Raw genomic sequence first — 27,139 nt, 5'->3', positions numbered from 1 at the left:
TGATAGAACTAGGAACAGTCGCGTCTCTTTTCTAAGACCGTTCACCCTGAAACGTTCCTAACTAATAGTACCAACCAAAACACCTTATTTCCCTCTACAATACAGTCAGATCCACAACAAGTTCTTCCATCCAGATGCATAAACAATATAAAAATGACCCATTTCCAAAAAAATATTCCGAGGACTTCATTGAGTCCAACAGTTCCATTTGTTGCCTCATGTCTATTCACGTGTCTAGTCATCCGTTGTTGCGCTTGTACTTTTCTCTTTGTTTCTACATTGAGCTGATGAAGAAGTGCCCCACTGAAAGCTAATTCCACTCCTGAAAGTGAATACAGACAGAACGCAGCCTCTCCAACGTCTCTCTCTGTCTCCTCTTGTGCTCCCCAGTGAATGAGATCATCGGCAGGGACATGTCGGAGACGCCCGGGGCCCACCCGTCTCCAGACCCTCCACACGGCCAGTCCTAGCTCCTCCCCCCCCCCCTCAGCCTGCCCACCGGGCCGTGCAGCAAGGCATCACGTCCTCCGTCCCCCCGCGCTCCCCCGTTCCAGCCAACACCTACATCCCCCCCTCCCCTCCGGCAGCAGTGGACCCAGCCAGACCCAGAACAGAACCCCCGCCTCCCCACACACACACACACACACACACAGATGCACAGACTCCTTTACGCGCCTGCAGACCTGCCAGATCACCAGGAGGACGTAACCCAGTGTCGTCCTGCGAGAGCTCATCTGCACGGAGGAACACGCCCACAACGTGCTTTCTGACCCCTGTGTGCATGTACACGTGCACGTGCAGAGAGGAGGAGGAGGAGGAGGAGGAAGAGGAGGCTGCAGGCTGACTGACTGGGTGTTCATAGTATTATAGCTCTGATTATGTCTCCGCCTTCCTCTCTGTCACTCTCTCTCTCCGCAGTTGGTCCTTAGGCCCGCGCCTTCACCCTATCACCACTTATGCAAGTCCCCCCCCCTTTCCTCTATTCGCCGTGTATGCAATCTCAATATACGCTCAGCCCAGGGTGGTCTACGGGGAAGCAGAACAACGGTTAATTGTAACGGCTTACCTGATTACCTGAAACTTTGCCATGTGAGCCCAGTAACCTGTGCTTGGTGGCTGTTCTCGGGGGTGGGGTTTTGGTGCCTGGCTAGTCATTCAGTAGCCACATACATACACAAACACACAACTCAAGGCAGAAACACCACAAACAGCGCTTGACCTTTCAGCCGTCAGACAGGTTTAATGTTTATCTATGGGCCTGGGTTAACACGGCAGGGTGATGGAACTCAATGCGGAATTCTGCATTCAGGTCCATCACCCTGCCAGTGTCGAGAGCGAGAGAGAGTTCAAGATGGCAACCAGGTGAATAAGGCCTGTGGATGTCATTTGGTTTAACAATAGCTTCTGTTTCTAATGTATTGCACACAGCTACGGCTTCACGTGCAAAACATTGAAACAAAACGTTGACACCGAAGTGAGATTTCCAAATGATCTGTCTGAAACCCTTTGAGTTCAGTGAGCGTCACTGATGATGTTTTTCCCCTGCGAAAGCGTCAACCCGCTCAGGGCCAGAGCAGCACGGGGCCTAGGGTGGCTTTCTGGTCTTGACTAGCATCCCCATGACAACAACATTCCACTACTTCTAGTGACCTCTCCTCCCCCTCCATGTAGATACCTGTACATTAACACAACCTTGCCTCCCTCCCCCTTTATTAAAGCTCTCCCCCCTCTCCCCTTATCTCCTCCCACATGTGTTTATTTTTATAACTTTTCTTCATTTTTAAGCGAACAAATGCCTTATTAACACGTAGCAGCAGCAGCAGCAGCACAAGGTGGAGTCCTCAGTTTGGACTGACTGTAGATGCTTCAGGAGCCTTCTAGTGTCTAGTTCATATGTCACTATTTCCGCCATAGATTGAATGGTTTGTGAGGGATATAATCTCGCAATGGATTTTAATATGCCCTGAATTATGTGTTGAATATATAACGTTTGTTTAGATTCTCTTTTGAATGGCCCAACAGAGAGACAACCCCTCACACACTTCAAACCCCTAAACTAAAAGATAAGATACTGTAATGATGACAGATGAGCGGTTTGGATATTTCGCTTCGCAATATTCCCAATTTCGGGGAACAAAAAGGTATTTCTACAAAACTTAAATGTATTAATCCACTGATATTAATCGTATATTGGCAATCAAATAATTGACGGGTGAAGTCAGGAACTTGAATGTGTTTTACAGACAGGGTGAGAAAGTGCAGACAAACGGTAGATAGCCATCGCATCTCTGTTAGCCCTCCAACAACTCCTTACATTATATGGACGTTTTTTTTAATCTTAACCTTTGCTTAAACTATAATACGCTTGCATGTGATTTATGATACTTTACTTTACTTGCTATGGTCATGTCCAGGTAACAATGATTCTGCTATGCACTAAAACCTATTGCCTTTAACATGAGAGCGGAGAGGGAGACCTCATTGCCTATAGATGTAGACTGTAAACATGCGTTTTGGGTCGGCTTGAATGGAGCGATGGAGAAAGCTGCTGGCTACATAGGGATTGTTGCAGAGTGTTTGTGTGCGTGTGCACACGCAGGGTTTAATACCAAATGTGCTGAAAAAAAAGAAAGGAAAAAGAAAGAAAGGAATAACGCAACATTAAACCAAGCACATTGAGCGTTTTTTTTTTTTAGGCTATGCAAAACCACAAGAAGCCAGGGATGTCTGACATCGAATAAAAACTGTAAATATTCCTAATGAACTCCCTCATGTGTAAAGGATACACTTTAAAAGAGAGAGTATAAAGTGAGGGTGTGTCTGCGTGGTCAGGTAGAATGCCTTAACTCCTCCTCGTACACCGGTTCCCTGAAGTCCGTATTGTATTCCCTTCCCAGAGGAGTTCCGTCTCAGAAATCATTCAATAGTAATAATATGAAACTTTGTAAGAATTGTAGGGATTTGTTGTTTGGGGGAGTGGTGTGGAGAAAGGTGTCTTTTCGGAATACAAGCTGGTGGTGTGATCTGAAAGACTTCAGGAATTAACGAATAATCAATATTAATATTAACAAACACCAGCATTCACAGGAAGCGCTTGCTGCCACGCTCTCCTCTGTTGTCACAACCAAAGATTGAACCTTTGTTCCCATTTGACACGATGGTAAGAACAGCAAAGACTGCAGAACTCTATTTTTGATATGTTTGAAATGGATGTCATTCCTAAAAAAAAGGAAAAGAAAAGTTGGGGACATTTAAATATATAAATATATAAATACGTTTTTGTAAGATAAAAGGGAAATACAGGTTTAGCTGATGTTTACCAAGCCTTGTTTTTTTTGTCATTTCTTGTACATTTTGTATTTTAAACATTTTTGTAATTTTTAAGACTGCAGTGCTTTTTTGAAAATATTCAAAATATGCATCATAGGCTGTTAAGTTGTGTATCAATAAAAAATAATAATGTTCAGTCATGGTTTTGTGTCGCCCTTATCATTCACTACATTACACACATTAGGCTGGGCAATTATTCAATTTCGTCTTTGAATGGTATTGTCATGAATTGAAGACATTCACTTATGATAGCCAGTTTTATATTATTATAAATGAATAACGTTGAGAAGATATGCCCTTAGAAGGATCCAAATAGGTGTGAAACATTGGAAAACTAGTTTCTCTGATACCATACTTCAATGTAATGCCCCTCACTCTTTAAAGCGGCGTTTTGAATTAATAAACATAACATTATCCTGTCATGTTACATTCCCCATGATAAGTCCTAGTCCATTTGCTCATCTCGTCCATCCCTATCATATGTTGGAGATTTCAAACCAAAACCAGCAAATTGACCCACTCTGGTCTCTGACCTGTTCAATATTCAGAGGAACCCATTAGAACGGGGCAGGAGTTAATGGGCTCAGGGAGGAATGCAGAAGGCCAACCTGCCTCCCCTAAGGTCAGGGCGGCCTGGACTAGACCCAAGTGTTTGAGCAAGGCAGTCCATTGTGTTGTGTCTAGGTAGGTATCCCATTCAGGAGGAACATTAATTCATGCATACACACACACACAAACGTTTTAAATTGTTCCTCAACCGCTAGGCCAAAGACAGAGGTTGCGCTTGAATGGGTTCACTTGTGCCCTATGTAGGGCACCATTTGGGGAGTCACCCTTTTGCAGTTGCATCTTATATGAGTTGGCAAATCGGATAACCTATATACACACACACACACACACACAGTATACTAAACACCCATAATACACTTATTATGCGTGTTCAGCTTCACTCAATTCCACATTTTATCGAAGATGCACGGAGACAATATTCATAAGATTCCGAAAAGATGGCCAGCACATCCATGCTCTTCTGGCCACTCAGCCGTCAGAGTGCCTGCTTACATGCTTTTGTTGACCAGATTAACTGATTATTTTCTGTAGGGCGCATAATAAATGTTTGAATTGCCACAATTTAGTAGTGTACCATGTAGTGTTCACTATTAAGGCCTTAGGGAACATGTGAACCAAATACACTGCCAGTCTCTTTGAAACGCATGCATCTAAAACACATGTTGTATATTGTATATTTTGTAGAACTTAACAGGAATAAACAAATAAATGTATGGGTTCAAGACCAAAGAAATTGATATCACATCTTTATTGTTACATTTTTTTATACACATCTAAATTCTTATCTGAACAAGTCCCAAACTTGTGCCCAAGAAACAAAATCCACTCTCTTGCCACTAGAGGTCGGCCGAGCCACATATGCGGCCCAGCATTGCACTCTGGGATTGTAGTCACAGAAAAGACAAGGAAACAAAAAAATAAACATGATCTGCATCCTTGGAACACATCAGTAGCATCATACACAGCTATACGCATGTTTTTTGTTTTTGAAAACGCAGATATGGATCTAGAGTGCGGTACAATTTGAATCTACATAAATAGACGCAATGAACAGAAGAGGCGTGGCCAAGTTCAACCATCTCTGGATATGTCTCCGTACTTTCACTTTTAAATAAACACAAAAACTCCACTTCTGCGAAGAACAATCCATCCAATAATAGAATCGATTGATTGCGCCATACGAGTCGACACTTGGTTCCCTTTGTTTACAACTACAGTGCTTATTGGTCTAATTTGAATGGCAGTATGCCATACGTCAATGCTTTTTACATCAAGCAGAACATAAAGAAACAAAAACAATTATACAGCATTCAGACGCTCTACCCAAGGGGAAACGGGGCTGGGTGAACTTGAAGCTAGCTCAAGCCACTTGCATTCCCTCCGCTGGCTAGGCCAGTAGTACAAATCCGAAGTGGACGATATGGCTTTTTTCATTGGCTGTACAGGAAGTCCTTGCGGTACTTGTATCAAAATCGAAGGCACGTAGCTTTTATATATTAGCAAATTACAGGCACATACATGCAGCTCGAAGCTTGGAAGACAGAAAATAAGTAAGTATAGCATTTGTTTTGCATGGCCAATAGTCACTGCAAAACACTAACTAAAAATATGGCCTGTCAAAGCAGAGGGGAGGTTTCCAAAAGGACTATGGTTTTAGTATCATAATCTTTTCATATTTAAATCCTAGAGGCTGACATCGGTCTCTAGTGTGTACCGCCAGTGAAATTCATGCAAATTGTCCTTTTGTTATAAATTCTAAGCAACAGACAAAATGGCCACATCCCTCTCCGACTCCGAAGGACAAGATAGCCAAAACTCTTGATGTCGGACCAACGTGTTCAAGCGATGGTTATGGTTGGGCTTACAGCAAGTTCTGTCTGGCTAACATTTGACATGAAACAAAAGTTCTAGTACTTTAGGTACATCGTACACTGGGAGAAAGCAGACTAGGAGCGACAGAAGACGGGTCACGGAAGAATGGGGGGGGGGGGGGGGGGTTCAGGTGCAGAAGGCCAGGCGGATGGGGTGGCCATATAGGAGGTGGTGGGAGCGCTCCAGCACAGCCTGCCCAGCCAGCTCCTCGCTAGGGAAGGCTACGAGTGCCTCACCGCTGCACTGGCCACTGAGGTTGTACAGGACAATGACGCCCTCTGGTGGAAGCTGTGGACACACAAACGGACACACGCACGCACACATACAAGGATACACACCATCAATTGAAAGCTGAGACATCAGGGGGCGCCAGAAAGCACAGAAGAAGCCTTGGGATCCGGAGGGAAAGACTCTTAACCAGTTGGGCAGGTGGTTAGGAAGTAACCTAAAAGTCCAAGGCCTAAAGGCCCAACGACAAAAGCATGGGCCAATTAAGGGCCGACGACACATCTTGCACAATCGGGCACCAGTTTAGAACCATTCACAGACATTGGTTTGCATCACCATACCTTACTGATGAAGTTTAATCAAAATATTGGCGTGTAACACTAACACTACACATGCAATGTGTAGTGTTTCAAGAGCATGAGGGAAATGCAGTATTCGATGACACAGCGAAGAAACTGTTCCAAGGAGAAATTACTGCGACAACAAAAAAAAGCCCTGTGTGTGCCCAATGATTAGTGTTCTAGGTGTACACATTCCAAGGTTAACGTCAAAAATATATATATTTTGTAATTTTTTTGTACAATATGCAATCTGTTTGTCTCGTCTGTTTGAAATGTGCGTTAAATTGATTGTCAGGTAAACGTAACCTGAAGGCTAGAGGGCTCTAGGTTTATTGCTCAGACTCTGCAGCAACAAAGAGAAATGTCAGATTACATCTCAAAAAGCCAACCTAGCCTTTTCAGGGTGGGTTGCTTCAGGAGAAAGTAGGGAGAGGGAGGGGTGAGGAGCAGAGGGTTATTTTATCAAAACCGATTCTGGAGCTATCTTGAAATGGCAAACGTTGCATATTATACCTTTAATTAGTGGCCTGGTTTGGCCGGCCAGCAGGCCGAATCATATCACATCTACTACACCTTTAACCCAGGCCATCCCTGGGCTGTACAGAGCTAGTGGAACACCGCTGGCTGCTCAAGGAAGCGAGGAGACAAGGAGACGAGGCGGTGAGGAGGCTCCCCTTACCTTGGAAAGGGTGGGGTGGGGGTCTAAAGACAGAGCCATTCTTTAGGCTGGATCAGACTCCTGGCCTGATCACTGAGCTGCCCCACGCCACCGAAGTCTTCAGGAGCATACTACACACACACACACACACACACACACACACAGTGACAGTCAGAATAACACACACAGTGACACTTTCATAGTGGCAGTCAGAATAACACACTTAGTGGGGGCAAGCCAACACACACACACACACACACACGTGAGGGTGTAATGGAGACCCGTTGTGCTGGGAGAGCAGGTTTGTCACCCAGAGAGTGAAAAAGTCAGTGAGTGAGGGAGGGGCAGTCACAGCCAAGAAACACTGAGAAAGTGTTCCTAACTCACTCCATCGCAGATAACATTACCACGGTTCAGCCAACAGTCAACACAAGACTATTTAACATGGCAGGGAATAACTAGAGGGTTTTAGAGTTATTCCCACCAACTAAAGCACAGATGTTCATCATCATCTTCACCATCACATCAACAAGGCAGAAATAAACCAATCAGTAGCGACCACCATCTCCGTCTGTGGGACAAAGTCACGATCAACAGTAAAATTCTTTATGGAGGGACCTGGGAGAACAGACGACCTCCTGTAAAGAGAAGCTCCTGTGCTGGTTTTCCTATAACTTGAGGAACAAACAATATCAATCAAACATCAGCAAGTCGAGCAAATGAAAGATATCTATAAGAATACACGGGCCGGCTTTGACTAGTGGACGAGCACAATGCACAATCAGAACCACATTTTTTTTCATGGAGAAAGAAGCTGTGGTAGAAGTCACCCTAGGGCAGGTTTAAATAAAACTACAAATACTTAAAAAAAATTAGTCCCACACTTCCCGACTGTGTTTCTCCCCCCCCCCCCCCCCCGCCCATCGCCACGGTTACCGACCTGGTAGCCCTGGAAGAAGCTGAGGATGTCTTTGACCCCGGCGCTGTAGGGCAGCCCCTGCATGCGCACCAGGGAGCCGTGGGCTGACGCCATCATGGGGGAGGAGCCAGGGTGGGCGTGGTGGGCGTGGGCGTGGGCGGCGGCCGCGTGGGCGTGGTGGGCCGCCGCCGCGCTGCCCGGGTGGTGGGACTGGGACACCGCCGACGCCATGGCGCCCGGGGGGGTGGCGAAGTATCCCACCGTGGAGGGAGAGACCGGGGGGCTGGTGGGGGAGGAGGAGAAGGAAAGGCAGAGGGGGAGAAGGAAGGGAGCAACGGAAAACAGAGAAGGGAAGGCGAGATGTGAAGGACGAGGATGGACGGCCGCGATGCACTGGTTCTCTCACTAGCACAGCTGCCACTACCCCATGGGTTTCAAAAGAGGAGCGCCATCTTTAGTGGCCACCGTCGCTGGTGTCCGAGGCCTTGGGCTACGGTGCCGTAGGCACCGGTTGCTGCGTTGGAAGCTTGGAACTTGTTTGAGCCAGGCCGTATTGACAGCTCTGCAGTGGCGCCGGTATTATTGACACGTTTCCATTGTGCTCAGCATCCCCTGACGATGCGTCGCATAGGCTCTAAATGCTGTATAACACCACCTAGAGTTTTGCACGGCGCAGCCAGCATAATGCGCTGCATGCAGGAAACACAGGCCTGTTCAACTGAACAAGGACAGTTGCACTACCATAGCATGCACGGCATTAGGATTCATGTCCACACACACCTGGGATAGTAGGCAGTGTAGTTCATGTTCATGTAGAGGTGGGGCTGGGGGGGGTAGTAGGCCAGGGCGGGGGTGGGCGAGTGGCCGCTGTGCTGGGGCGGAGGTCGGGGGGACGCCATCAGGGGGGGCTGGTAGAGCCCCGCCTCCGACAACATGGCCGGACTGGGGAAGGCTCCGTAGGCGGTGGGGGGAGAGAGACCTTGGGAAGGAGAGAGAGAGAGAGACAGACAGAGTGTTGATTGTATGGTGTCACATTGTTCTGTAAAAGTCACCGTTACCTGAGTCATTGAACCAAATAGAATAAATGACGTCCCCAACCACATTAACGTCATTACAAATAGGGAAGGTGATGTACATAAGTCTCCAACACAGGGCACCATTCATACCTTTGGCCCAGACTACATGTTAACCTTAAACCCCAGAACACTGACCTTGTGTCGATCTGCCAAACTAGGATAAGTCAACCTGCAGGAAAATAAAAGGCCCTTTTGCTATAGATAAGGATAACTGTTCAAACATGGCCCTAACCCGAGAGGAAACATTTCAGATTCTTGTTTTTGATATAGTGACACCACATTTTTATTGGGTAATAAAATGGGGGCATACTACACTCTGAAAACTGATTTTAATAAGGATGTTAAGTGACTTCATTTGCAATATTCGGCTCAGTACATACACTGCATGCAAATGGCGTGTGTGCAAGAGGGATTCCGTTGGTCTGGATGGGGGGTTTATCTAATCATCTCTCCTGCTCTACCGTTTAGAAAGAGAGCATGTGAATGACGAGGCCATAAACGGAACTCAAAGGGAACCAATGGGGAGAGGGGAAGGTTGTTGCCCATTGGCTGAAAAATCCAAATCTAATCTGGAATACCGGGAAGAGATAGGGGGAGCGCGGAAAGAGCAAAGTACAGACGTGAGGACCGCAGCCCAGCCGCTAACAGAAACAAGACTGCTTGTGTTAACATGAATCCGATAGCATTAAGGAATAGCAATAAACCCATGCAGTACTTCTGGCAACCAGACACACACAGTTTGAGTCTGTTCAATCCATTCACAGCAGTTTGAAGATCAACCATACAAGACACACAACTACAACTACTTTCTTAAAACATTTGGTGAGAGTTGACTATACATGTTCGCAAGGTGGGGGGAGGGATGGGTGAGGAGGTGAGAGGGTGAGGAGGAAACCTACAGGGCAGCTTGCTGGGAGGGGAGAGATGGGTGAGGAGGTGAGAGGGTGAGGAGGAAACCTACAGGGCAGCTTGCAGGGAGGGGAGAGATGGGTGAGGAGGTGAGAGGGTGAGGAGGAAACCTACAGGGCAGCTTGCAGGGCGGGGGAGAGATGGGTGAGGAGAGGGTGAGGAGGAAACCTACAGGGCAGCTTGCAGGGAGGGGGAGAGATGGGTGAGGAGAGAGGGTGAGGAGGAAACCTACAGGGCAGCTTGCAGGGCGGGGAGAGATGGGTGAGGAGGTGAGAGGGTGAGGAGGAAACCTACAGGGCAGCTTGCAGGGAGGGGAGAGATGGGTGAGGAGGTGAGAGGGTGAGGAGGAAACCTACAGGGCAGCTTGCAGGGAGGGGGAGAGATGGGTGAGGAGAGGGTGAGGAGGAAACCTACAGGGCAGCTTGCAGGGCGGGGAGAGATGGGTGAGGAGGTGAGAGGGTGAGGAGGAAACCTACAGGGCAGCTTGCAGGGCGGGGAGAGATGGGTGAGGAGGTGAGAGGGTGAGGAGGAAACCTACAGGGCAGCTTGCAGGGAGGGGGAGAGATGGGTGAGGAGAGGGTGAGGAGGAAACCTACAGGGCAGCTTGCAGGGCGGGGGAGAGATGGGTGAGGAGAGGGTGAGGAGGAAACCTACAGGGCAGCTTGCAGGGCGGGGGAGAGAGACCGCTGCGGTTGAGGGTTCCTCCCATCAGCACGATGCTCATCTCCTCCGTAGAGCACTGAAACACCTCCACGTAGCGGTCCTTCATGGTCTTCTTGTGGCACTTCTGGGCCACCATGAAGGCCTTGTCAGAAGACTTCATCTGGATGAAGGCGTCGCCCGAGGGACGGCCCTGGGAGGGAGGGAGGTGATGCTCATGCCACTAGACCGTCTAATCTAACCACACAAAAGGTTCTGGGTTCGAAACCCTACGACCAACTGTAGGCCCTCAAAAGATTAGTTATCTAATATTTGGATAAAGTATCTAGTATTTGGATAACTTACTAAATAATAAATGTAAAAGAAAAGCAGCTTGTTATAATAATAATTGAATATCCGCAAATACATAGCACGCGTCACATTAAGCTGGCAAATTAGGGTTATTAATATTGAGTAATGGGGGATAAAAAAATTTAAATCAAACCACAAAATGAGCATTTCACATTAATTATAGTTTAACACCAGCAGTTTGCTATATTCATATCACTCCTCTTTGGCGTCATATTTTAACTTCATTTTAGTGACACTCATCTTGCACCCATGTTGAACAGCTGAGGACGCATGAAATCCAGCATTTCAAAGTCATACATCGCTTTTAATCGTCACCTAATGTAAAACTACACAACCATCATATCCTCTGTCCCAGCGCATCGAGGGAGGGAGGGGTCAGGGGCTGACCTGCTGGTTGAGAACCATGTGGACTCCGTGTGGCTTGATGTCCACCGTGTGCTCCCCCATGAACTCCAGGATGTCCTCGATGGCGGCCGTGTAGGGCAGGCCGCGCAGGCGCACGCAGTCCCGCGTGTTGGCCGTGGCCAGGAAGGGGGGCGTGGCCATAACTGGCAAAATGGGCGCCGGCGGCAGCGTGGAGATCAGCGGCGCCGACATGTAGCGGTTCAGCACCTAGAGAGGGACAGAGGAGGATGCAATGGGTTTAATGTGATACATGTAGTCTCTCAGGAGAGAGAGAGAGAGAGAGAGAGAGAGAGAGAGAGAGAGAGAGAGAGAGAGAGAGAGAGAGAGAGAGAGAGAGAGAGAGAGAGAGAGAGAGAGAGAGAGAGAGAGAGAGAGAGAGAGAGAGAGAGAGAGAGAGAGAGAGAGAGAGAGAGAGAGGTTTAATGTGATATATGTATTGTTACAGCACCTAGAGAGGAGGATGTAATGGGTTTATTATGATACATGTAGTAGTTTAGCCCTTTTAGAGAGTACGATTCATGGGTTTAATGAGTCTCATACAACACGTAGTTAAGCAGCTTCAGAGAGGATGATATAATGCGTTGATTGCGATAATGTGATACATGAAGTGGTTAAGCAGCTTCACAGTGTGGGATTCAACCCATTTAATGCGATTAGTGTACTGGTGTAGGTCGAGCCCTTCACAGGGAGGCACAGAACAACCGAATGTGTTCAAAAACGTGCGTTCATGCCAAAAAGTTAAGCTTAAAAGGGTTTGGCTGGTACGCCAAGACCCCCAGGTTCATTGTTAAAGTTGTCAATGTCGAGACGTAAACCAGCGGTGATTGTTGACGCTGAATCAGAATCATCACACTGTCTCTACAAGGCAGCCACTATCTTCACAGAAACTCACTGCACATCTCAGTCCCTACGTCCGTGACCACGAATGTGGCGTGGAAACACACAAACAAAAATTTTGGATTTACCAGTTTCTGTGCACTATTGGAGGAGTCTCCTTAGCCTGGGCAGTTATGGGAGCACTCGATGATTCGATGATTAAGAACATCATGGCTGATATACATCTGGACACAATGTCAACAACTAACCTGGGGTCTTTAAAAACTGTCCAAATCCTTCAATACCTAAAAAGTCAATTGTACTTCCTGTACACGTACAATTCTGTTCTTCCAACTCAGTCCTCCGGTAATCATGATACCTTGTATATACAGATTTTCCCAGCAGGCAAAGGAACCCTTCACACATCAAACAGTGCCAAGAAAAACATGAAGGGACTTCCCTGACTGATAAAACACATCATTGGAGAACAATGGCTAATCTTTCTTGATTCTTGAAAGGATTGGTTGTGTCTGTTTCTGTTTAAATAAAGAAAGTATATCTATGAACATGTTTGAGGTTAATGGCATGTCAACAGTGGCATACGGCTACTGTTGAAAGAAACAGACATGTGCGCTTGGTATGGGGTCAGTTTCAAGTTTAGCTGTGCAAACATGAAACTTGCTGATTAAAACAGCGAACACCGGGACTCTAGGCAGAATGCGTCTTTCCATTTTCAACACACAATGCAATGGAGACAGCGAGAGGGCAGCTGTGGGCTCTGACCAAAACAAAAAGAAAGTGTCTCTAGACTAAAGAACAAACATCCACAATCCTGCTTATGATTTTAACTTTTAAACCCACATTTCTACACCTCTTATGGTGCCTCTAGACATATTGTCTGTATACCTTTGTGCTTTTAATCATGTGCCACTTCAGCTAGAGTTATGTCCTTTACATTGAGGCGTAACAGCCGAATGTCCCATCTGGTGTTAGTAAAAGGGCCGTCTTAAGTGACGTCGGGGGTTTGTAAAAACACCATCATCATAAGTGACGTCAGGGGTTAGTAAAAACACCATTGTCTTAAGTGACGTCGGGGGTAAGTTAAATACCATAATCTAAAGTCACGTCTGATGTTAATAAAAATACCATCAATTTAAGTGTCGTTATGGGTTAGTAAAAAATACCATCATCTTAAGTGTCGTTGGGGGTTAGTAAAAAATACCATCATCTTAAGTGTCGTTGGGGGTTAGTAAAAAATACCATCATCTTAAGTGTCGTTGGGGGTTAGTAAAAAATACCATCATCTTAAGTGTCGGGGGTTAGTAAAAAATACCATCATCTTAAGTCACTTGTGATGTTAGTAAAAATACCATCATCTTAAGTCCCGTCTGACGTTAGTGAAAATACCATCATCTTAAGTGTCGTTGGGGGTCAGGTAGTGAGCGTCTCACCTGCTGCACCTCGGCGGCGGTGCTCCGGAACAGCTCGATGTACCTCTTCCCCAGGACCTGCTTATGCTTGCGCAGGGCGTTCTGGGCGTACTCCTCACAGGAGAACAGCACAAAGGCATCGCCCGACGGCCGGCCGTCGGGGTACTTGACGAAGAGCAGGCCCTCAGTGCCGTCCGTCACGGGGCTCTCGGGGCCCAGGAAGGAGAGCACGTCCTGGGGCGTGGCCGTGAAGGGGAGCCCCCTCATGCGGATGATCACCTGGTTCTCCTTGGACAGGAACTGGGCCACCTCGTTGGATGTGCCTGCGGGGGGCCAACGGCTGGTTTTAATTACACAGGGCAACTGCTTAACACCACCACCTTAACACCAACCACCACCCCATCATTTATTGCTTCACCAGGGAATAGAAGGACTAGTGCTTGAAAAATGATCAAGTACAGACATGAGACCAAACCGCACAAGATGTGAAAACATCTTCCGCACACATTTCTAAAGGGCAAATCAGTCGGCGTTAGGCACGCTACGCCCGTCGCCTGCACAACCTGTTCTTATGGAACAGCCCTTGAACTAATCAGGCCTCAATTACCACAGAAATCCCAGAACATGGCTGCTCAACTTTGACAGAAAGGCTGCACCTTCAAAATAAGGGTGGGTCAGTGGGACAATATCTGGTCTCAATCTGAACATTCGCCTCCGTCCACTGCCCGCCTGAGTCCATTTATCTGATGCAGCTGCCTCCCCTGTCATGTCACACGCGGCCTGGCAGGTTCCCCGCTCTGCTGCCTGCTGCGCCCAGGCCCAGGGGCCCTGCCCGCAGGGGGCCTTTGTCCCTTCACACCCCCTTTGTGTGAGCTCTGTGCTGGGCCTTTCACTGGCCCGGTGCCCCCCTATGTCCCCCACCCCCCCCACCACCCCACCTGGGGAAGGAAGTGTGTACCTGGAGAGAACAGGTGACTGGCTGTTGCCCAGGGGTCGAGTTTCCCTCCCTGCTGACCTACAGGGGCTGGGTGCTAAAGGGAGGGGCTGGTAGAGGAAGGGATTGAGGTGGTGTAGTGGTGGGAGGGAAGGGGGGGGGGGGGGGGGGGGGGGGGGGGTGTTGTCTGACAAAGCGTGCTTTCTGTCCCTGGGGGATAGAGTGCCAGGGAGACGAGTGGATTGGACCAGAGCAACAGGAAGGAGAGTGACGCTTCAATGGAGAACTACTCTCTTTAAAGGGCCGACGGAGAGCGGCTCGAGCGGGTTTTGAAACGAGGGGGAAAAACTGTAACTGAAGGCACAATGCCTTGACTCTTCCGGGGAAGAGAGATGAAAAGGGAGAGAGACATGTACATAGAGAGGAAGGGAGGGTGGGTGAAAAAAAACAACAACATGTGAAATCTGACCTCCAGCGATCTTAAGGAATTCCTCCCCGGTTGCCTTGTATACCTGATGGGGGAACAGGGAGAGAAACTACAGTAAGACACCCGACAGCAGAACCAAACTCAACCCTTGTTCCTTTATATACACTCTCCAGGGACACAACCTCTGACTTGAGCATAAGGTGGTGAAAAGATTTAGTTTTACTTGGATCCATCAATTCGTGACCACTGCATTTCCTTTGCATCATACATTGTCCTCGACAAGGAATCGTGCATGGTAGTTATTTACAGACCTAAAATGGCCTCAAAAATGACCCCGGCATATATCATGTAGTAGCAGTAGTAATAGTATGTCTAGCTGGCGTCCAAAAAAAAAAAGCGTCCACAGAGCGGACGGTTTCTCGTGCAGGGTGAAGCAACATGGGGCTAGCGTACCTCGATGTAGCGGCTGCCCATGTGGTGTTTGTGGCGCTCCAAGGCCAGGTCCCGGTGCTCCTCGTTCACGAAGCGAACCAACGCCTCCCCATTCCTCCTGCCCTGTGCGTTCAGACACAGGGCCACCCCTCCTCTGAACAAACACACAGGATGCACTTTGACCTTCAATCAGTGTCATTTCGTTAGCAGTTGGTGAGACTCAAAATCCGGTTGAATCCATTGCTCCTTTTGTTAATTGCATGTTGACAATCGTGGATTGACTGCCCATCTCTGCGAGGCTGGTCAATAATTTAATGTAATATATTAACATTACACCAACTAGACCACTTTAGGACTTCGACCTTACAATTACAACACTTTCCTTTGAATGGATTGCATTTTTAAAGTTATACGGAAAGTGACATCTGTAAGTTGTAAGCTCAATGACACAATGAGCCCAAGAGGAACTTAGGATAAAACCAGTCACCTGCTGTCGTACAGTCAACCTCGAAATGTCGTGGATACTCTAATAAATGAATGTCTATTAAGTCACCATCTATCACTGAATGATGACACACAATGGTGATTAAGCCACTAATGAAAGCCCAGTATTAAGCAGTATTATGAATGTTATGAACTGGTTCTCAGCAATGACAACCAGTTGATATATCAATGACTCATCTCTGGTGAGAATTAGCGCTGAAATCTTTGAGATGGTCACGTAATGGCATAACATACTTGGCGATGTTGAGGCCTTTGAAGAAGCGGGCTATGTCCTGGTCTGAGGACTGCCATGGAAGGCCCCGTGCTCGGATCACAGTCTCACTGTCTACCGGATCTGTCTTGCTGCTTTGCCAAGGATTCAGAGAAAACAAACAAGGAAGAGAGAGATTATCATAATTTACAAAATGTTGAATACAGTCATCTGAGCTAGCACAACCACAAGACCAATGGTGAAACGGGAAGAGACCAATGTCTCTTCCATCACATTTTAGGGAGGGGTAGTATCAGAAGTTAGTTTTAGTTGTAGTAATAGTTTTAACGTCCCGATCAGCAGTTAGATTGAGGGTGAAAATAATATTTTATCAATATAATTTTCTTAACACTTCTTAACACACACAAAATTGAACGCCCAACGCAACAGAATGAACATTTAAATAACTGTTTGCTCCACGTGCGACAGTAAGCACATTGAGGTCAGTAAGTTGTGGTTCAAATCAATAGTTTGCTCAATGGAGACGAGAATCCCAGACAAAGAGCCCACAACGCAGGCCCAGGGACGCCCACAGAAGGGTATTTACCACCCCTCGTAGAAGCGTGCTCCTTCTCTTAAAGGCCACGGGCTGCCGGCAAATGACCCGGCGACAGCAGAGCCCGCTAAGCGCTTGATGGCAAAGTTGGCCAGCTTTTAATTACACACTTGTGGTTTCCTTGTTGCTGTAATCAATGCTAGGAGCCAGTAGCCTCGGGCCCAGGCGTCGAGGGGGATAACCAACCAGGCATGAGAAAGGTGGCGAGAGGGCCCCACCACACCAGAGTGAAACCCGGCGTGGTCGGGTTTCACCGCGTCCCGGAGCAGAACCGCATACGTACCATGTGCCCGACTCAAACTTGTACTTCACCGACTCAAAGCAGGAGAATCGGTGGTCTGTAGGAGATGGATAAACAAAAAACGGGAAATAATGAAGGTCACATGCATAATTTTTCACACAGTCATCAAATCATGCATAGAGCATATTTAAAAACACAGATCAGGTTACAAAATAATCGTGGCTGGACTGCATTGTTGTGCTGAAAATGACACCACCGACTTCTCCACTTAGCTGTTGTACAGGTTAGGCCAGTCTGCAGACTCCCTGCCACCTGTTATTGGGATTTATGCCCCACGAGATGAATGGTCACACCGGGTAATAAGGAGGTGGACAGACTGCAACCCTGACATTTACCCATTACTTCCCTCTAAAACACTGTCTGGTGTGGAGACAATGTGGCCCATCCCTTGTCTTTGTAAAGTATTTAAGGGGTTTGTTTGTTGTACTTATTATTACTTGTGTAAGATTTCCCCATGGATTTTCCAAGCTCTTTTACCATTGTCATGAGCAGGACAATGGTACTTTCATCTTCCATAGCGGTAGTGTTTGAATTCAAGTTGTCCCTTTAAAGTGCAAGTAAAATGCATACCGTACATTGAAACACATTTCACCAAGACAATTGAACATAATGTATCCACTTCATTGAGTGGTTTCCCCGTTCCTGAACCGGAAGTTGGAGCAGTGAGTGTGGCAGGTACGTACTGAGAGGCTCTGCCATGATGTGGAGTGCCAGCTGAACCATGTTCCTCACATCGAGCAGCCCGGACGCATGCTCTGACACGGAAGAAAGACCCAGGTCTGCATTCTCACCGTTAAAGAAGGCAAAGCACTAAACACAAAATTGGACTTCCCACCCACCCAACCACACCCACACACACTAGTTGAAATCATGGGAAGGATACACTCCAGCATGGAGGACAGATTGAGGTCCTCCCCAGGGCCGGCGTTTGGGCAGCATTTGTGGAACTCCTTCTGCAGGTCCACGAACGAAAAGAAACATTCCGGGAGCACGAGGTTCTGAAGGCAAAAGAGTCAGGTAGAAGAATACGGAGGCATTACAATTACACCAATGCATTTTAATACAAGAATATAACAGAATGATAGAATTCCCATTTACACAAGAGCATTAACCACCAAGTGAAATGGCCAAAACACGCATTGTAATTTAAAGAAATTGACTAGTAAACACAGATGGTGAATAAAAATTATATTGAATAATGCTCTTCAATGTTGTTAGTAAACCTGGAGTCACAGTCAGCAGTAATTATGTCTGATTCACGACTTCCTTGACAGCATTTTTAAGGAATTACAGATCAGGAAGGGTATGTCATTGTATGATTCTTGTGTAAATTAAATCATGTTTACGGAAATCAGCCAATAATCGTGCCATGCTGGGAAGAATCAAACAATGAAGCGATACTGAGAAAGCTTTAGTGTAGCCTCAGATCAGACCCCACAGTAGAATACACCATGAAGGGTGAAAGTGTAGTTTAACAAGTCATTCATCAATGCGTCATTCTGGAGAAAGTGTGTTCTGGTGGTGAAGGTCATAGCAGTATAGCCTGTACCTTTTTGGACGCTTCCGGGTGGAGGGCCTGTCGGATGACCTGGGGGCCGTCAACACAGAGTGTGAAGGAATTCCTGCCAAGATCCTCCAACTCCGCCTGCACGGACTGCTGGAACTGCTCGAGGAACAGGGGAGAGGCAGGCAAGAGGGACAGAATCCAGGGTTAGGGCCCGTTCACACTGATTCAGGCGTTCTGGTAGAAATGCTAGCTCAAACACTCTTTTGAATGGAAAGATTTTAACAATCAACTTTTGGAGAAACGCAACCCGACGTCCCTCTGCGGTGGCCAATCACGTAAGCCTGCGATCAGACCGGAAGACGCCCGAGGGAAGAAGAACCTTGTTTACCATGTAACGTTAGCTTTGTAGCATTGGGCCGTTCCTGAAAACTCTGAAGATGGCAGAGGGACTGATCGCAGCCGTGTTGTCCTTTCCCGACGCTGTGCAACCCCATCATGTGGGAACGGTTTAAGTTCACAACATGCCGGCACACAAATGGGCCATGAAGTGACACTGCCACATCGCCACAGCAGTGTGCGGTAATCACCGCAACGCCTGGTAACACATTGTGTTTTTGCCTACTGGTCTAGGATTATGAAGGAACTTCAACACGATCAACAATAATACCACATTTATTTTGTATTGTACCTTTTACAGTAGGAAATAAATCCCATAATAAAAACAGTGGCATCCAGGGGGTTATCATATAGGATAAAAGATGAAATTGTATATGTGAGAAAAAAGATTGTTTGTTTAACATTAGAATAACAATAGTTAGACACTGAGATATTGAAGAGATTGGGTAATTCAAGGCTAGAAAACGGTTCAAACAAACTAGTGTTTGGCCTTAGGTCTGATCAAGGACATAAGGCCAGTTTAGTTCCCCCAGATAAAGAGCATGTTCAACAGGTTTAGCGTTTCCCTGTGGGGGGGGAGGTGTGGGTGGGTGTGTGTGCAGTCAGACTACTCCTCCGTCCGTAGACAATATGGGCCAAATCAAGCGGAGCACAGAAGCCCATATTTTTCTGTGTTTAGCCCAAACGAGGCAGTTTTGAACGAGCCCCATTACCAGTGTTGTGTAAACCCCTCTAGTGGTGTTACACCATCAACAAAAAACGTCACCTCCACATCATCACTGTCCCCATATGACATTTGACACAGAGACTTGGCTAGTTTTTAGATCACAGAGCCACGCAGGAAAAGAATGTGTGAACAGGTTAATCTGCAATTCACAATTCAATGTGAATCAGGAATTGGATACATCCCCAAAATGACAGGATGATAAACATATGCAGAGTATGATTTTACTCTGCATATGTTAAATTGTTAGATGTTGTTAAACTTGTTAAATTTTGGGGAATTTATTTAATTACAAAATGACTGAATAAATGTCATCGAATATCGGTCATGCAATACAGAATAACGCAGGTATGTCCAGTGATTTCAATTTTTTCCTAGAAATGAATGTGATACAGTGGGGCAAATAAAGGACTTGTAAAAAGGCAGCTTTTGTACTCCGCGGTGTAGTGTATGCGTATTGGCACACAGCGATCTTCTGGGACACTTTAATGATTGACAGATTGATGGGAGCATGGAGGCAATTTCAGTGGGCCATTGGTGATCTACCATCTATGACAGATTCCTCAGGCAGTCAGAGAGAGTATTATGTGTGCCGGTTGGAGCTTGCCCCTCCGAGAGACGCTGAAATGATAGCAAGGCCCGTCGGGGCGGGGGGGGGGGGGGGGGGGACAGCTGAGGTAGAACTACAACAACCAGCCAGAATATACCTAGGACATCAGTCCGCAACAACTTCTCGAAAAATGTTTCATTCACTACACCGTACACCGCATCATTTAGATCAAATAACAGTGTTCACAAATGAGCCACCTCGACTGCAAAAAAGTGTGCTCATCCATAGTCCTCGTCCTCTAAGGCTGAAACGTGGAGCCAGAGTCGTCATCGATCCCTGGGGATCCCCTTCCCACTACAGCCATGCTGACCTTACAGTCACCACTGCCAGTGAGTCATTTGGCCGTCTAAAAACACTGCACTGGCCACCGGCCAAGGGATGGCGAACCTGTCGAGTCGTGTGTGTCCCTGTCTGTCCAATAACTAGTGGGCCAGCATGATGGGAACCCAGACCAACCCCCTATTCACTGACACGCAAAACCACTGCGTGGTGTACTACTGGATCCCATATCAAAGCTTGAGAACCGGCCGCATTCAAAACAGAACACAACATAACATTCGGAAAGAAAGCAAACCGCCTTTTTGAGTGCATGGTCTGTGTACCATCTACCTTTTCCAAGAATTAACGACCCAAGCCACACTATACAGTAAAAGTGGCCAAGAGAACAGAGTATTAGCTATTTAACAATTGGCCGGTTAGAGCTAGGGGTCATAAAGTTCACTGTACCAAGAGTAGGATGGACAAGGAGGAGGAGGAGGCTTCCATTGAATGACCCAGGATTTCATAAACCCGCTCCAAATGACCTGGTAGGAGCAGATTCTCTGCATGCATGAAAACTCCCTCACAAACATACAGTACTTTGACCAATACTCTCCTTACAAGCAACGCTTAAATTACCATTAAATTATTTAGCAGACACTTTAATCCAAAACGATTTTACACCGCATTCAGATGCAGGTCCTTCAGGAATAGGTGAGGGAGGGAGTCGGGGCCTATTGCTCTCGGATACCTGCTTGTGGTCTGCAGACATTTGGGATCAAACCCTGTACCTCTTGGCTGGGAGTTGAACACACTGAGCATTCCATTTAAAACCTTCGACACACTGACGGCAAATGTCATTGTACTAACAAACCTATATTTTACATCTATACATCTTTTTAATCAAGTTTTGTACATGTCTCTATACATTTAGACGACAGGACACCTAACACAAGAGCAGAGTGGTGTTTGCATGCAACTGTGAACGCTGCCACACCTTGTTCAAGCACTAGAACCGGATTACCAACCAAAAGGTAAAGGCCTTTGAAAAGGTTGCGACACTCCTCGTGTCTCTCGCCTACTGTGTGTACGCCCGACCGCATAATAAAGCAGACAAACCACACATTATCCTGTTCTGCTCTTGCTAAATGTTCGACTGATGTCTTCCAGATGCTGTAATTATTTCTCTCATTATTTGTAACCAAACCATTTGGTGTCCAAAAAACAGCTTGTTATTTCCAGCCACTAAGAGTTAACTATTGTAATGAAGTACATATATTCATTAACATACAACAATACTCTTAGCTAGGGACCCTTGTTTGTTTGCCACGCCCAATCTAAAATGTAAAGTCACTTTGGTCAGGTCATGAACCTTGACCTCTAAAACGATCAAACTATTATCAGGTCATTGCGATAGCATCACTAGTAAGCAACAACCAACCTTTGTATATAAGTAATTATCTGGAAAAGTCTTGCACTGTCAAATCAATGGAAGGCATGGCTTTTGATGAGGAGGAAGACAGTCTTTTAACGTGGAGATTCATTGCTGCACAATAGGGAAGGGTTTGGGCCGATAACACGAAGGGTGTGCCAAATGACTCACCATTTAATTTTGAAACTTGCTGCTTCAGAGAACTGTAATAACAGCAACTAAAGGGAATGTGAATCTGTGCAGGTAAAGATAATTCTGTGATTGGTGTGAGAGTAATCTAGTGGTTTAAAGAATAGAAGCATGGGTATTTAGATGAATTTGGGCCAAAGTTAACCAAAATTTATTTCATCCCTAAAGATAACTAATGACAATCCGCAATTTATGGCCACGAACACAGGTCAGTTTATTGGCCATAATAAAATATCCTTGTGAATACAACACCTTGGTGTATGTCCCAACAAAATGGTGTTTACCATTTACAACTGATAGAACAAACTGATAGTTGTATTTCAGATTTCTGTCTCTTAAGTCTGTATTGGTTGGCTTTTGTGTGCTACAGACTAGTTCTGGTCTGTAATGGAATTCCTCTTATTTTCTGAATTAGTCTTTTTCACATCCAATAAATGTAAGCTTTGGGAATGTTGCTTTGTGTTATTAGTTTACGGTTTAAGTGTGATCCTGGACATGATTGTCAGAACTTTTGATAGACAAAGATATCTGAATGAACTGGCTCCTTTATAAATGAGAAAAATACAATGCGGACTGTATTGTATTTGACTGTATCTTCATTCCTTCTTTGAGGACCGAAGGAGCCAGGGGTCATTAAGAATATGAAATGGAAGGAAAGATCACGGGAACCAGTCAAAGATCATTTCTATGACCTTGTGTGAGTCATGGGCGAAGCTCTGTATCAGGTGCATCGAGTCGCAGGCTGCAACATGCTGCCGTTCTCGTGGCCTACAGCAAAAGTCAGCCGAAGCTTCACACTGATACACAGGTAAAGAAGAGCCAGGCTCGCCCATGGAGCTCAGACCTACCCCATGATGTTACTGATATTGAGCTACAGTTACCAGTTCCTCGGCCATGCTCGAAGTGGTCCACTTGTACCCTATAGAGTACACATCTACAAATCTGCTGTCGATGTACGTCTGATGTACGAAGAACTGAAGTGCACTTATTTCCTGCATACTATATCCCATGATGCATAGGGGGTTTCATTTTCCTCAGAAAGGGATGGTCAGGGTCTTTATGCTAATTAGTTGTCAAGGGATGACAGACAGGATCCGACACGTGTTGGCTTGTTTATGCGACCAAAACAAGTCACACTGATGGATTTCTGGAGCATAATTAGTGGCTGAATCCACCTCACTTGCTGCCTTACTTGATCCTTCAAAGTTGATATAGAGGGATTGGGGAATGAATAAGTTAACAACTGAACTGATCCCAAGCCCGAGGGCCCTAGTCAAACCACACAACTATCTCCAGCAGGTTAGCCATTCCTCCGACACTGCTTACACATGCTAGCTTCAATGCAACACTACACCACCTGATTGGTGAGGTTTGACTAAATACCAGTTATTATCCCTTGAGGGGTTGAATGCAGGTCTAGCGTCAACAAACATAATCCCTCCCGTTGTCATACATTAATAAATCTTTAACTGGAGAAAGAAACAAAATAACCACATAAATCAACATGTGTGCAGCATGGCCTCTCACATGTCTGGGCTGTATCCTTCTTGTTGTTTCTTTTGAGTCACATTGTATTTTCTTAAGATTCATTGAATGGGGGAAGTCCAATCTGAAGAAGGTATTGGGCATTGCATTGGGTTAGTTTCATTGGAACTTTTTCCATTATAAACTCCAATGCCAAAGAGACTGGATGAAAAGATAGATTAACATCCTAATGCACATCATATAGAATGCACAATTATATTTAATTGTACATCATTACCCAACAATGCTTCATTCATTAAAAATACCATGTGCAAGGGAAAGTGGAAATGGCAGACAAAAGCATGACAGGTAAGAATTGATTACTTGGGTTAATATTTGAAGGTTCTGCAAACAAACTCATTCATGTTGGTTTGAGATGTCACGCTTTGAAATAGGTCTATGGCAGAAAACTGTCCTACCACAGTCCAGAAAAGAGGACAGATCATTTTGTTCGAGCTTTTTCTTTTGCTTGACGAGCATATCAACCCAACGTTCACAATTAACCAAACGGTTGGATTGGATTCACACCTGCTCCCACATGTTTGTAATTAACAGCATAGATGGACTAATCTTGACTTTGAAATAACTCTGAAGTCATTCAAGATAATAGCAGCTCTTCACCAACTACCAAAACAAAGGAGGAGGCACGGCAGATGCCTCGTGCATTGAGCCAAAGAGTGTCAGCAAATAATGAGGTTAGGGTGGCGGAAAAACACGTTTGGTGACCTACGCAATTCTGTCAAAACAACCCGTCACAAGAAGGAACCAGTATCCACATCCTGGGCCCAACTTAAAGCGAGCATGTGAATCAACTCATTCTGCTTTGGCAAAACGACCTTGGTATATACATCCCCCCCTACTCTTTATGTACCCGAGGTCTATACTTTCTATCGGTCTTCCCTTGGTGCGTTCCCACTTCCCAGGCAAACATTCCGTCTTCCAGATGTCTGTAGCGTGCATCAGTCTGGGGCAAGACTAGACCTGCGACTGCGCTCCCTCTATCTCCCTACAGCCCCAGGGCAAGCCCATCCTAGCTCTTAAACCATTTTTAAACCGTCAGCAATGTTAAACCGTAGGACAAACGCCAATCTTAGTCCACTCACATTGGTGAGACATGGTTCTCAAGAAATAAACAAACGTTGCAAAGCAAAAAACAACGCGTGGAATCTGAATACAACACAAAAGCGTGCATTGGCATTTTGACATTGATTGAACGGTCTGGTTGGTGTAATTGGCCGTCGGTCTCACCTGTTGCAGAACCTTATCCAGGGGATCGGCCTTGGTGAGGTCGTCCACAATCAGGTCCGTCTCTTCCTTACACTCGTCTGTCAACTCCAAAGTGTCTGGCTTGACGAGACATCTATGAAGCTTGCCGACCTGAGAAGGGATTTGATTGATTCATGGAACGTAACATCATTGTTGGACAAATGTTATATCCATATGTTATCATTCAATCTTTAATTCAATTAGGACACTACTACTAGGCCTACTACTACCGACCACCATTTCAGGAAATTGACTTTCCGGGTCAAACAATTGACAATTGTAGTTGAAAAAAAAACACTTAATTGTCAAAGACACGTGAGGACGTTTACCCAAAAAGGTATGCGTTCTTGTGAATTGTTACAATATTATAACCCCCCACCACGAGTCTGAAACTATGTTACGGCACACATTGTAGAGGAGCATTTTCAAAAAACACCAACAGCTCTGTGTGAAATCTGAGGTCGAAATGTGTGTAGAGTGCGGACAGTGTCAGAAAGCACACCTTGTTGAGTTAAAGTCATCTGTCAAACATATACATCCACATACAAGGTAGATAAGACAACAATGCCACAAACATTTAGCTACACAAGAGACCTGTACAAAGGGCCAGAAAGGTTCGTACCTTTTTCTCATGTAGATCCACAATTTGCCACACCAAGAGAATTATTTCCCTTTCATCCGAACCCAGTTTACCCCCATTTGCACCAGCTGTTGCCCCAAAGAACACCACCAGAGTATCACTGTGCGAAGCCATCAGGGACCACAAGGGTAAAAACTACAATTAAAGCAAAGATCAAATAAAAATAACACGAGGGTTCACCTTTTTCCAAGTGATAAGTAGAGCGAACAAAAGATCTGGAAACTCAATCGTAAGTAAACGGGAGACAGAAAAGAGATTATTTTTCAAAGGAGACACGAGAGTTTTCGTTCAAAGACTCTACCTGTTCCAAAACTTGAGAATGTTCTATCCAGAGATACTGGTTTAACTGGTAAAGAAGAAGGGTGGAAATCCGTGTTGCTCTTACACGCACTCCATACGCAAGCCCCGGAGGTTTTTTTCACTGGTTGCTATTTTCCCCCCCTGAGTTACCTGTAAGGCTCTGACTCCAATCGGAGAGCACTCCAATGGGAGTCTGCCATTGGCTACTCTGCAAAGGTGAGGGCGGGACACTGTGTTGTATACAGCGCAGTCATTGGTTAGGTCTGTAATGTAGGAAGTAAAACAGGCCTATAGGATCTTGTATAGTCCAACAGAATAAAACCATGGGATACCATTCAATGTAGACCTAATACAAAAAAAAAATTGATGTGTTAAAGGGAATATAAACTCTGAGAGAATCAAGGCATGTTACAATATTGCAGGACGGCATGTTATGTATAGCCTCTACGGTGATTCATAACGATCGATGGCACATATTTTGATATTCTTTACAATTTAAAGGGATTTAACCCGACCCTAGTCTGTTGCTGTCCACTGCACCTGCCTTTCATCCCCGTGCCTCCCTCTGTTCAAAAGCATATAGCTTCTAAAGTGTGCTTTTCTCCCCTGACTTTGTATCAATTATCCGGGTAAATTCCGTCGTTAAGTATACCTATGCTGTCTGCTGATTTGAATATTGGTTTAGCTTTAGAGCAGTTCAGTGGAGGCTTTCTGTCCAGTACTGGGCCTAAACACTTGGTGGCACTAGAAACGGAGTCTCTGTCCATAGGGCAAATGCCTTGTTTGTTTACATACATAATACAACTAAAATGTCTGTCACGGATCGATAAATCAGTACGATTACAAAATAAAACTTGTGTGTGTGTGTGTGTGTGTGTGTGTGTGTGTGTGTGTGTGTGTGTGTGTGTGTGTGTGTGTGTGTGTGCGTGTGTGCGTGTGTGCGCGTGTGAGTTTGTTGGCTTTGTCTTTCCTCACATGACTTATCCCCACTCCAATTTCAACAATTTCTCAATGTTCAATTCCCTAATAACTCTCCATGACTCTTCAATTCATCTGGTTGTGGATAAAACCAACTTACACCTATATGAAGAAAATTCCAACACAATCTGTTTGAATAGTTCTTCCTATGCATATACATAAAATAATAACTTTTAAAAAAAACAGCAGCAAGTGCTTGATGTAAAGAATAGTTCCACAGCTTTCCAAATGTGCTATCATAAAGCATTTTCCAGAAGATGTGTCCTGCAACATATACTGGTATAGTATAGTATAGTAAGGTTTAGTATAATATAGCATAGTATTTATAGTATAGTAATGTATTAGT

General features: G+C 45.6%; 2 protein-coding genes across 4 annotated transcripts in view; one reads left to right on the top strand and one right to left on the bottom strand.

The window, feature by feature from the left end:
- nfatc3a (nuclear factor of activated T cells 3a) overlaps positions 1 to 3,423 on the top strand; it is a 66,773-nt gene extending 63,350 nt beyond the window's left edge. Inside the window, exon 10 of the mRNA XM_079736440.1 lies at positions 391 to 3,423. Within this exon, the coding sequence (XP_079592566.1) occupies positions 391 to 470 (80 nt within the window). The 3' untranslated portion in view covers positions 471 to 3,423. The remainder of the gene's footprint in view (positions 1 to 390) is intronic.
- A 1,206-nt stretch (positions 3,424 to 4,629) lies between these two features.
- esrp2 (epithelial splicing regulatory protein 2) lies at positions 4,630 to 25,922 on the bottom strand. 3 transcript variants are annotated; one of them, XM_079736528.1, is made up of 17 exons: positions 25,817 to 25,914; positions 25,498 to 25,650; positions 24,858 to 24,986; positions 18,519 to 18,632; positions 17,853 to 17,967; positions 17,653 to 17,748; positions 16,952 to 17,006; positions 16,097 to 16,204; positions 15,380 to 15,512; positions 14,969 to 15,011; positions 13,587 to 13,888; positions 11,302 to 11,526; positions 10,558 to 10,756; positions 8,699 to 8,897; positions 7,940 to 8,201; positions 7,021 to 7,130; positions 5,921 to 6,060 (listed from the first exon to the last, which is right to left on the bottom strand). In XM_079736528.1, the coding sequence occupies exons 2-16, from the start codon at positions 25,627 to 25,629 to the stop codon at positions 7,044 to 7,046; spliced, it is 2,199 nt and encodes a 732-aa protein (XP_079592654.1). In that variant the 5' UTR covers positions 25,630 to 25,650; positions 25,817 to 25,914; the 3' UTR covers positions 5,921 to 6,060; positions 7,021 to 7,043. The 3 variants fall into 3 exon arrangements, with proteins under 3 accessions (XP_079592655.1, XP_079592654.1, XP_079592653.1); XM_079736527.1 differs by having other exon boundaries at positions 25,498 to 25,922; XM_079736529.1 differs by lacking the exon at positions 7,021 to 7,130 and having other exon boundaries at positions 4,630 to 6,060; positions 25,498 to 25,922.
- Positions 25,923 to 27,139: the final 1,217 nt, after the last annotated feature.

The sequence above is a fragment of the Pollachius pollachius genome, assembly GCF_949987615.1.
Source record: "Pollachius pollachius genome assembly, chromosome: 5".
Classification (NCBI taxonomy): domain Eukaryota; kingdom Metazoa; phylum Chordata; class Actinopteri; order Gadiformes; family Gadidae; genus Pollachius; species Pollachius pollachius.
Note: the sequence above shows the minus strand (reverse complement) of the source record. Positions and strands in the feature narration are given on the sequence as shown.

What these genes read in the sequence shown, in the direction of transcription:
- esrp2 (XM_079736529.1), bottom strand. Translation starts at nt 25,629, where the DNA reads ATGGCTTCGCACAGTGATACTCTGGTGGTGTTCTTTGGGGCAACAGCT. An exon ending in TGGGCAGCCGCTACATCGAG is followed by an intron (nt 15,012 to 15,379) that starts GTACGCTAGCCC and finishes TTCCCCCATCAG; the next exon opens with GTATACAAGGCAACCGGGGA. An exon ending in CCGCCGCCGAGGTGCAGCAG is followed by an intron (nt 11,527 to 13,586) that starts GTGAGACGCTCA and finishes GTCCCTCTCTAG; the next exon opens with GTGCTGAACCGCTACATGTC.